We start from the raw sequence: 12,382 nt of genomic DNA on the forward strand, positions 1-12,382 counted from the left end.
TATTCATTTTATTACATACTGTAATAAAATGATTGTGTCCTATTGATGATGATGTATTGAACAATTGCTAGTAGCGATAAGGACGTCATAATCCCATTGTATAAGGCTATTGTTAGACCACACTTGGAATACTGTGTTCAGGTATGGAGACGACACCTAAAGAAAGACACCTAAAGGGCCCAGAGATGGGTAACTTGCCTGGTGAGATCAGCAAAAGGGTGTCCATATGAGGAAAGACTTTGACTTATGCCTCTGAGAGGCATAAGCAAAATGAATGAGGACGAAATTTTCACGGTTATAAATGATTCTAGAACTAGGGGCCATAATTTCAAGTTATGGGGGGGGGGATGTTTAGACTGGATTGCAGGAAGTTTTATTTTAGACTTCACTGCAATTTGCAGAACTGAAGCCTTTCTTGGTAAGAGCACTGCTTTGTACCCCCTCACCAATCTCGTTGCCCTTCTCTGTACTCATTCCAGCAGCTCCACATCCCTCCTAAAATGAGACCTCCAGACCTGTGTGCAGTACTCAAGATGTGGCCTGACTACTGCCTTTTACAAAGAGATAATTACCTCCTTATCCCTGCTAGCAAAATTCCTGTTTATCATTAATAAAAGTCCATGAACTGTCCTGGCAGCCTGTCTGCACTGTTCAGAGAACTTCATATCTGACTACACAATTATCCACATGTCTTTCATTCTCCACTACCCTGAGTGTAGTGGAGAATGAAAGTTGCTAATCTACTCCACAGTAACATAGTTGCTACGTTACTGTGGGGTTACTGATACCCAAGTGCTGTACTTTGCATTTGCCAATGTTAAACTTCAGTTGCCACTTCTCACCCAATCTGCCTAACTTTTCTAGGTCCTGCTGCAATAACATACTGTCATTAACAACCCTGCTAACCTCTGTGTCATCTGCAAACTTGGACATTAAGCCTGGTATACCTTCATCAGTATCATTGATAAATATAGAAAATAACAATGGGCCTAATACCGAATCCAGTGGAACTCCACTAATAACATTAGTCCACAAAGAGCAGTGTCCGTTGATTACCACTCTGTCTTCTCCCACTCAACCATCTCTTTATCTGTAGTGGCAACTTGCCCGTAATGCCACACTTCTCCAATTTGTACAGCTGTTTTTTATGTGCAGCAGTATCAAAAGCTTTTTTTCCTGAAATCCAAGTACAGTGGACTTCCGCTTTACGATTGGTTCACTGTACGATCAAATCATTTTACGATGGACTCTCCGTAATAAAATACCATTCACAATATGATATGTAGTAAGCACCAGTCATTGTGATCATGCTTGTGAATTGAATTTTAATTCTATAAAATGGTGATTCTAATAAGTGAAAATAGGAGGAATAGCATCCACAGGCTATAAAAGTTAAGATACAAAGCACAATTTTCACTTTATTACCTTGCCAATTAACAATATTAATTTACCAATTAACAAATTAAATGATATGTGAAAATTGGAAGAATATTTTCCACAGGTTAGAAAAATAAATTTATGCTTAGGTACTTAGCCTAATACTGTAATATGTGCAAGCTAACTTACTGATATTCCTGTTCTGACATTTTTTTTTTTTTTTTTTTTGGTTGTAAAATTTAAATCAGTAAAAAGGATAAGAAATCAATAACAACACGGCATGCACAAATTGCAACTAACACAATATTTGCAAGTGAGTAACAAGTTTACAATGCTTAAAAATAGGAATGAACAGAAGATTCTGAAAATTTATTTGTTTTTTATATGATTGAAGGTTTCATGGAAGGGGAAACTAATTTCATCATAATAATGTAAAATCTTGCAGAATTCAAGCTATTGGTATTATCACAAATGCAATAAGATAGAGTTTATTACCCGTTTATATTGGCGCCTCCGTAGCCAGGTGGGAAGGAGCAGCAGTGTGTAGCACACGCTTCTTGATTAGACCGGGGTTCGAGCCCGTCACCACCAAATATGGAGAATGCGGAAAGGTCATGGAATGACCACCGTATATCCCGGAGCAATATGGCCTTAGTTGCTAATGCTCCTAAAAACCAAAAATAACATTACACGTTTATAATAGATTGCAATAACAGGAAAGCCCAATAAACTGTAAAATGCAATTTTTTTTTTATATTGTTTTATGGTAGTTACATTCAGCTGCCGTTGCAGATGAACTCAACAGTTATTTTGTATCGATATTTACAAATGAAAAACCTTTTGTGGCAATGGGAAATTGTGGGAGCGAAGTTAAAAAATATGTAATTAATGATATTGAAATTTCGCAAGATTATTGAATGAAAAAACTTTTGAGCCTACAGACAAATAAGGCTCCTGGAGTTGATGGAATATACCCTGTAATCTTAAGGGAGGCGGCAAGCGAGTGCATTGAACCATTGAGGCTAATTATGCGAGCATCACTAGACTCTGGGGAGATTCCCTTGGATTGGAAACGTGCAAATGTATCTCCCATACATAAGGGTGGCTCTAAAAGTAAAGTTGGAAATTATTGACCTGTCAGTCTGACTTCAGTAGTAGGGAAAATCATAGAGGCAATGATCAAGGGTGGAATTCAGGATCATTTGGATCGAATTGAAATTCTCAAGGATACTCAGCATGGTTTTGTAAAGGGAAAATCATGTTTAACAAATCTGGTTCGCTATTTTGAAAGAGTCACTCACGAGCTGGATTTAGGGAATAATTTTGACATTGTTTATTTTGATTTCAGCAAAGTTTTTGACTCAGTCCCACATGAATGGTTGCTTTATAAGCTGGAACAGGTTGGAATCACTGGGAAAATCCTTAGAAGGATGACTTCAGGGCAGGAGGCAGAGGGTTGTGATAAATGACTATTCTTCAGATTGGGTTGATGTAAGAAGTGGGGTTCCCCAAGGATCAGTATTAGGACCACTGTTGTTTTTAATTTTCATAAACGACATTGATGAAGGGATACAGGGCGTGATGTATAAATTTGTAGATGATGTTAAAATTGGTAGAGTAGTTAATGATCACTGTCAATCTGAGCTTCTTCAGAGAGACCTAGATAGAATTCAGGAATGGTCAGAAAAATGGCAGCTATGCTTTAATCCAACAAAGTGTAAGGTATTACACCTGGGAAACAGTAATCCCAAAATAACTTATTCACTTGGTGGAGTTCAACTAAACCCAGTACTGGAGGAAAGGGACTTGGGTGTTACAATACGGTCAGACATGAAGTTCTCTGAGCATTGTAAACAGGTTGCAAGGAAGTCCCATGGTGTCCTGTCGATGATCTATCGAACTTTTGCAAGTAGAGATAGGGAAGTGATAATCCCATTATATAAAGCTTATGTTAGACCACACTTGGAATACTGTGTTCTAGTATGGAGACCACACCTGAAGAAAGATATCGAGCTTCTTGAAAGGGTGCAAAGGTAACTTGCCTGGTGAGATCGGCAAAAGGGCGTCCTTATGAAGAAATACTTCGAATATGTGGGTTGCAGAGTTTGGAAACTAGACACCTCAGAGTAGATTTGATTGAGGTGTTTAAGGCTCTGAGGGGCATCAGTAAAATTCTAGCATCATAAATGATGCTAGAATTAGGGGACATAATTCAAGTTACGGGGGGGAAGTTTTACTTTAGCCAGCGAGTTATAAATTACTGGAATAAGTTGTCTTCATGGGTGGTAGAGGCTGACAGTTTGGGGAAATTCAAAGGTCATCTGGATAGTACTTTCAGGTAAGGGAAGCGCATAGGATGATAGGTTTAATTTGATTTTTTTTTTATTAATTATTATTATTTATTTTTTTAATTTTTATCATTGTTTTGTTCAGATTTTTTTTTTTTTTTTTTGGCTGGTGCAGCATAAGCCTATGGCTTATGCTGCACCATACGGCCATTACTAATACTAGGTCTGTAATTATTCGTCACCCTTTGATCCCCCCCTTGTGGATTGGGGATACATTTGCCCATCTCCAGTCTACAGGGATCTTGCATATACACTTCTGGCATCCCCACCCTTCCCTAAATAATTCCTGATGTGTGAATGTAGATGCAAAATATCTATTCAACCTGTCAGCATCCTGAACAGGATCATCAACAGTTAAACCATGACATCAAGTGGATCCATGTGATTCAACCCCTTCTACTGTTAATATAATCAAGAAATCTTTGCTGAGTTTCTTGGTATTCTTTGTTAGAGACACATTGACTTGATTGCAGACCAGTTTATATCTACCTTAGGCTTCTGTTTTACCCGATAATTTATATGCATCTCATGCATTTTTCTTTTCTGCTACATGTCTCAATAGTTCATCTGACATATATTTAAGTCTAGTCCTTGAACATTAGTTTTTGGTGTGAAAAGTCTAGCAGATTCTATGATTATTTCCTTGAATTCTTCTCATTTAGAATTTTTTATTGGTAACTTCATTAGTTGGTCCCACTGCATAGAATTTAAAAACTGTCTGAGACCACTGTTGTCTTCTTAGCCAGCAGTTGACATCCTGTGATCTCCAGGATAAGAGGTAACTGAAACTAATGAGGCATATGGCAGAGAAGAAAAATGCATGGGATACTTACAAATTAACACATGACACAGAAGCCTATGATAGATACAAGTTGATATGCAACCAAGTTACAAAGGAGGTTAGGCAGGCGAAGGCAGATTACGAAAAATCCTTGGCAAGGGATGCAAAGAAAAACAGCAAAGAGTTCTTTACTTATGTAAACTCTAGAAGGAAGGGGATGAATCAGATTGGTCCACTTGATATTAATGGGTCAACTGTTGATGATCCTGCTCATGTAGCTAACAAACTAAATGAATATTTTGCATCGACATTCACACATGAGGAGTTATTCAGCGAGGGGAATGCCAGAGGTGTATTCAACTCTAGCAGTAAGCTACAATATCTTGAAATAACTGGGAGTAAAGTGGAGGAGAAACTGTTGAAGATAAACACAAGAAAGGCACCCGGGGTGGATGGGATCTATCCAGTTATATTAAAGGAGGCAGCAAAGGAAGTAAGCAAACCCTTAGCCATAATTATGAGAGCTTCCTTGGACTCAGGGGAGGTACCCATAGACTGGAAATGTGCAAATGTGACCCCAATTCACAAAGGAGGATCAAAGGCTGACACAAGTAATTATAGACCTGTGAGCTTAACTTCTGTTCCAGGAAAATTAATGGAGGCACTGGTTAAAGAAGCACTGCAGGATCATTTAGACAAGACTTCAGTTATAGCTCAAACACAGCATGGTTTTGTTAAGGGGAAGTCTTGCCTGACCAATTTGATTGGATACTATGATGCAGTCACAAAAGAACTGGATGCAGGGAATAACTTTGATATTATATACTTGGATCTTAGAAAGGCTTTTGATACTGTTGCACATGGAAGACTGCTACACAAATTGGAGCAGTGTGACATTGGAGGCAAATTGCTGCTATGGATAAAGGGGTGGTTGAGGGGGAGAAGACAGAGAGTGGTAACCAATGGACACTGCTCATCGTGGACTAATGTTATTAGTGGAGTCCCTCAGGGCTCAGTGTTGGGTCCATTATTGTTTTCTGTATTTATAAATGATATTGATGATGGTATATCAAGCTTAATGTCCAAGTTTGCAGACGATACAAAGGTTGGCAGGGTTGTCAAGGACACTACTGACACTATGCTGCTGCAACAGGATCTGGAAAGGTTGAGCAGATGGGCTGAGAGGTGGCAAATGAAGTTTAACATTGACAAATGTAAAGTACTACACATGGGAAACAGCAACCCCAGAGCAACGTATCAACTCTGTGGTACTACACTGACAGTGGTAGAGAATGAAAGGGACTTGGGGGTGGTTGTGCAGGCAGATATGAAGTTCTCTGAGCAGTGCAGACGGGCTGCAAGAGTAGCTCATGGAGTATTGTCAATGATATACAGGAATTTTTCCAGCAGGGATAAGGAGGTGATTATTCCATTGTACAAGGCAATGGTCAGGCCACACCTAGAGTACTGTATACAGGTCTGGAGGCCTCATTTCAAGAAGGATGTAGAGCTGCTGGAACAAGTACAGAGAAGGGCAACAAGATTAGTGAATGGAACAAAGGGGTGCTCTTACGAAGAAAGGCTTAAGTTTTGCAAATTACAGTGTCTGGAGACTAGGCACCAGCGAGGTGATCTGATAGAGGTGCATAAAGCCTTGAATGGTTTGAGCATGCTCAGTGCTGATGGGATTCTTCCTCTCGCTCAGAATAATCACCTGAGAGGGCATAAATTCAAATTGAGGAAAGCCAGATGTAGGATAGACGTGCGGAAATTTGCCTTTAGCCAGCGGGTGGTTGGTTGATGGAACAGACTTCCATCCCTTGTAGTGGAGGTTGATAGCCTAAATAAGTTTAAGGCTCAGCTGGACAGGTATTTTGAACAAACAGAGGGGTGAAGTGGTTTTTTTTTTTTTTTTTGGTGATGCTGCATAAGCTTGCTTTCTTGCGTCAAATGCCTCTACTAATGCTAATGCTAAATGCTATAGAAAAAACAGTTAAAAAGTTGGCACATTGAAAATAAGAAATTTAACACCACAAGTTAGCAGGGCCACTAATTAAATGCAAAAAAAATTAAGAGCCTATGCAATTTTTATTTTAATGATAAAAGTAGTATACTAGAAGACAAACAAGTAATATAAAAAATTTTTTTTTAAAGTTAATTCCTACTTAGGTCAACAAAGAAAAATTTTATTTTAATTACTTTTTATTAAATAATTACAATTAATATAAATATGTATATACATATGACAGAATCACAATATTAAGTGGCAAAATAGAAAGCAAATTTCCTTGCAATTTTCCATTTTCCTTTCTATATATGGTGTTGGACTATTATTTTTATTCACATGTTTCATTTTCCATTTTGTTCCCTCCTTGACTCAGACTAGAACCCAGAATGAAAAAAGAATCTGAAAAAGAAATTTTTTTCCAGCGATCTACACACTTTGCCACTGACGGTATTTATTCCTAAATTTATATCCTGCTAAATATCTTATATAAGAGAAATTTTTTTCTCCCATATAAAACTAAAATTAATTAATTAAATTTAATTAATGAATTAATATTTGAAAAAAACTGTATTAACATCAAGTGTCATCCACTACAAGTTTAAAAAAATTTATTTGAACTTGAGTGGATGAATAAAAAGTATTTTATTAACGATTGAAAATTTGAACAAGATATATAAATATATATAGGGAGAGTGTGAACTAATAGTAGGAATTGAAAAAAACAAAACACAGTATACTAGAAGGTAAACCATATTGACCATCTAAAGAACAGATGTGATTACTTGAATGTTTTTAATGGTTGTATGCAAAGGTAAACTGAGGTGTTGTACATGTTGAAAACATGTAGAGTGTGCCATCTGACTGTGTGCCATTTGTTAAAAATGCCTAGTTAAGCTCTGTAACTCGCATTTCAATTCTTTCCTTATATGCATCCCTGAGAAGAGATGCAATTTACCCTGGAACAAAATTCTGAGAACAGTTTCAACAGTTTATTTAAATGTAATAAATAACATAATGTATATGTATTATTAATAAAGTAATATGAGTGTAAAATTGATTCCAAGAATTAAGTTGTACAAATTGTTTTTCTTTAAACTGACCTGTGGCCTACTTTGTATAAACGTACAACTCCAAGTGTATGAACTGCTTGCTAGATGGAGCTGTGTGAATTCACCTCCCTGCCTGAGAATTTTGAATTAATACATCACATGTTGCTGAAACTATATATATTTACTCAATATTTAAAAATCGTTTCAAGCCAGCATTTAGCAATAATTCTTGTACCTAAATGTGAAATTTCCCTTCATCTAGGTAGAAGCAGAAGCACTTCCAGACATCACTCAGCAATATGGTGTAACATCAGTGCCAACCATCCTTTTTTTCAGGGTAAGAATTAATTCAAAATATCGAATTCAAATTAGATTAGAAACAATTGATGCATTTTATATTTGCAGAATTGTTAATTGAAAAAACTCTGAACAAAGTCATCTGTTTTACACATTTTGGAGCATTTATTGAATGGAATAAATTTTTTTCCATTCAATGATTTTTTATTTTTTGCTCTTTCTGTGGTTAGGCATCCATGAACACACTGTTCAAGTGAAATTTGTCATAACAGTGCTGATCAATTTCTTCACAAATACATACATACATATCTTGAGTTCTCCAGTTATTTGTGGCTTAATTGCATACACATATCTTGACGTATTCCCATAAATAGTGGTCAGAAGCCAAGATAAAGGAAATAAGGCAGTCATAGCACATTTCCAGAGTGAGATATGAGCTCGCCAGGAAAGATTTTGTTTAAAAGATTAATTTTTGCTTTTGCAATATGTTTCGTATTGTTGGGCTTGAAGTAAGCTGAGTGGTCAGGAGTGAGAGTGCAGTAGCACATGCTCTTTGAGTGGCCGGGGTAGTAGTAGTAATGGAGACATATGATGCAAGAAAGCAAGCATATGAGCTTATATAGCATCAGCCACCCAAAAAAAAAAATTTTGCACATCCATTCGCTCTAAAAGATTGTCCAGTTCATCCTTGAATTTATTTAAGCTATCAACTTCCACAGTGACAGATGGAAGTTTGTTCCAGCAAATGACCACCAGCTGCCTAAAGACAAATTTCTGCACATCTCTTCTACAACTGTCTTCCTCAATTTGAATTTATGTCCCCTCAGGTTCGTAATATGAGCAAGTGGAAGAATCCCATCAGAATTCAGCATTCTCAACCCATTCAAGGATTTGTACACCTCAATCAGATCACCTCGCAGGTGCCTAGTCTCCAGCCAATGCAATTTGCAGAACTTAAGCCTTTCTTGGTAAGAGGACCCCTTCATTCCTCTCACCAATCTTGTTGCCCTTCTCTGCACATACTCAAGCAACTCTACATTGTTCCTAAAATGAGGCAAATCACAACCTTTTCCCTACTAGAAAAATTCCTATATCATTAACAATACTCCATGACCTGCTCTGGCAGCATGTCTGCATTGCTCAGGAAACTTCATATCTGACTGCACAATTACTGCCAGATCTTTTTCATTGTTTACCACCCTAAGTGTTTTACCACACAGTTGGTACGTTTCTCTGGGGTTATTTCTACCCGTATGCAGTTTTTTGCATTTGTCAATGTTAAACTTCGATTGCCACTTTTCAGCCCATCTGCCCAAATTTTCTGGATCCTGATGCAGTAGTACACTCATTAATAACCCTGCCAACCTTTGTATCATCTGCAAACTTCAACATTAAGCTGATATACCTTCATTGATATCATTGATAAATATACAAAACAACAATGGGCTCAACACCGAACCCTGGGGAACTCCACTAATAACATTTGTCCACGAAGATCAGTTTCCATTGATTACCACTCTCTGTTGTCTCCCACTCAACCATCCCTTTATCCATTGTAGCAGCTTACCCTTGATGCCATACCTCTCCAATTTGTACTGCAGTCTTTCACGTGCAACAGTATCAAAAGCTTTCCTGAAATTCAAGTATATGATATCAAAATTATTTTTGGCATTCAGTTCCTTTGTGACCACATCATAGTAAGCAATCAAATTGGTCAGACAAGACCTCCCTTTGACAAACCCATTCTGTGCTTGAATTATTACTGCAGTCTTGTCTAGATGATCCTGCAATGCATCTTTAACCAGTGACTCCATTGATTTCCCTGGAACCGAAGTTAAACTAACTGGTTGTAATTACTCTTGTCACCCTTAGATCCCCCCACGTGAATTGGGGATACATTTGTACATCTCCAGTCCATGGAGACTTCCCCTGACTCCAAGAATTCTCTCATAATTATGGCCAAGGGTTTTTTACTTGTTTGCCCCCTCCTTTAATATAACTGGATAGATCCCATCCACCCCCAGATGCCTTTCTTATGTTTATCTTCAAAATTTATTCCCCTCTTTTCTCTCAGTTATTACAAAATCATTAAGCACCCTGTTATAGTTTTTGATAAATGTCCGGCATTTTTCTCCCTTAATAACTCCTTATCTGTGAATGTAGATGCAAAATACTCATTCAGGTCATCAGATATCTGAGCAGGATCATCAACAATTGAACCATCGATGTCAAGTGGACCTATATGATTCGTCCCATTCCTTCTAGAGTTTATATAAGTAAAGAAGGCTTTGTTGTTTTTCTTAGCATCCTTTGTCAAAATTTTTTCGTAATCTACTTTTGCTTGCATAAACTCCTTTGTGACTTCATTACAGATTAGCTTATATCTGCCATAGGTTTCTGTGTCACCTGATAATTTATATGTATCCCATGCATTTTTCTACTGCCACAAGTCTCATTAGTTCATCTGATATCCATTTTGGTCTAAACCTTGTACAATATTCCTTAGTTGGTATGAAAAGCCTAGTAGCATTCCAAGATTAATTCTTTGAACGCTTCCCATTTTGAATTTGCTGTTGGTAACATCATCAGTTGATCCCACTGTACAGTATTTAAAAACTGTGCGAGGCTACTGTAGTCACCTTTACGGAACAAAAACCCTTTTATTTACTCCTGATAGTAATTATATCTTTAAGTAAATCTCGTATCAATATACTGTGATTACTGCCACTCAGTGGTTCCATTATCTTCAAATTCTTAGTGCATGATAACCACTGCTGATAACCAGATCAAGAGTATTGCACTCTTTGGTTGCCTCTGTGTTAAATTTGACTTCCCAGTACAGCTTTCCTAACAGTGAGGTAATTTTGCTTGGTAATTTTAATGTTCACAACTTCAGCTTGATTCTGTTTTCTAGTCACGAGGACTCAGCTGTTTGATATGCTATGGCTTTTGCAATTACTAATGATCTCACAGAGATTGTTCATTTAATTGCTGGAATACTAGACAGTTCTAACCATGTGACCAACACGCTTGATCTTTTTCTCGCAAGCAAATCTTCTAAGTTACATGGTTGAGGTGAGTGGTCCTCTTGGCACCTCAGATCACAACTTGGTGATGATCTCTTCTTTAGTGGAGCCCTTCTCTCATGGGCATTCTCAACCCTGTGTTGTTTGAAATTATAAGAATGCAAAATGGAATGATTTGTGAGACTTCTTTTCTATTTTTCCTTGGTGATCAGATTACTGTTTCAAATTGGCAGAAAAAATTGGTCGCCAGGCCAATTTTTCCCACCAATTTGAAATGTCCTCACCAAGTGACAACTGATGGCCAATTTTTAATTGGCCGCCAGGTGTCACTTGGTTAAGACATACTTCTGTAGATGCTGCAAATGGCTGTTTTCCTTGAAATTTATATTTTTGATTATTTAATGTATTAAGTTGTGTTTGACAAATAGATTAAATAGGCTTAGTAGCATTCGTTAGTTTATTTTTTAAATTTAGCTAGTGATTTCATAAGTTACAACTCGCTACTCATACCGCTATCGTGCTGCTTTTTTGGCAGGAATATCGTAGCATAAGCAGTAGCTCAGAAGAATAGTAGAGTTTAAATTGTAATAAATATTGATTAAAATTTTGTAATAAATTTTGATTTAAAATTTTGTAATATTTAAAATATTGTAATAAATTTTGAAATAAATATTTTGAAGGTTTAAATCACCTTTTGAGGATATCTTTCGTATTTTATCGTATTTTTGATTAGTTAATATATTAATTTGTTTTACAAATACAGCAATACTTTGCTTAGCACGGCTTCAAACAGCACGGATTTCACTATAACACGGTTTTCAGTTCAGTTCAAGTCAAATTTACTGTTCCTATTAAAACTCATTCAATAGCTTGGACTTGTACTCTACATATATTGGTGTATTGTCGTAGTCTAGGTATGCGTACATATATGCTGCAGTGCCAACTATTGTCTCACATGCACATGTGCCAATAGCTCATGCACATGTGTCAGCAGCAACGTGCAAGAGTGTTCAGTATTCTTAATTCCATCCTGATGAGACGACATGGTAGCTTTTCAAACTTTTCATTTCACAATTTATTTTTTACCCCTCTAAATATGATCGAAAATATATTTGCATCTTGGCTAGAAATCACTGTCAACAACATTCGTTCTGTTTGGCAGCATGTTTTGCCCATTTTGGCAAATGATTTCACTGGTTTCGAATTGCAAATTCAGGCAATTGCCGAAGACACTGTGAAGATCCGAAAAGAGTTGGGATTTGAAACTTTGGACACTGCCAACGTGAACTGCACTGACTCACATGCAAATGACTTAGATGATGCAACTCTCTCCTTGAACTCGACGAGAAAACTGCATATGAAGAAGAGGAAAACAATTCTGAAGTGGATAACATTGGAATGGCACCAAAAGAATTTTCAACAGAAGAATTGGAGAAAGAGTTTTTCAGGAAGTTGACATGGCCTGCTAGGTGATTATGAATGGAGATCTGGATGTT

General features: G+C 37.1%; 1 protein-coding gene across 1 annotated transcript in view; it reads left to right on the plus strand.

The window, feature by feature from the left end:
* Positions 1-12,382, plus strand: part of Grx3 (Glutaredoxin 3) — a 238,271-nt gene that overhangs the window by 47,342 nt on the left and 178,547 nt on the right. The window contains exon 3 of the mRNA XM_090373419.1: positions 7,826-7,900. Within this exon, the coding sequence (XP_090229545.1) occupies positions 7,826-7,900 (75 nt within the window). The remainder of the gene's footprint in view (positions 1-7,825; positions 7,901-12,382) is intronic.

This window comes from Mastigoproctus giganteus, chromosome 5 (assembly GCF_048544385.1).
Source record: "Mastigoproctus giganteus isolate SK-2022 chromosome 5, ASM4854438v1, whole genome shotgun sequence".
NCBI classification, from domain to species: Eukaryota; Metazoa; Arthropoda; class Arachnida; order Uropygi; family Thelyphonidae; genus Mastigoproctus; species Mastigoproctus giganteus.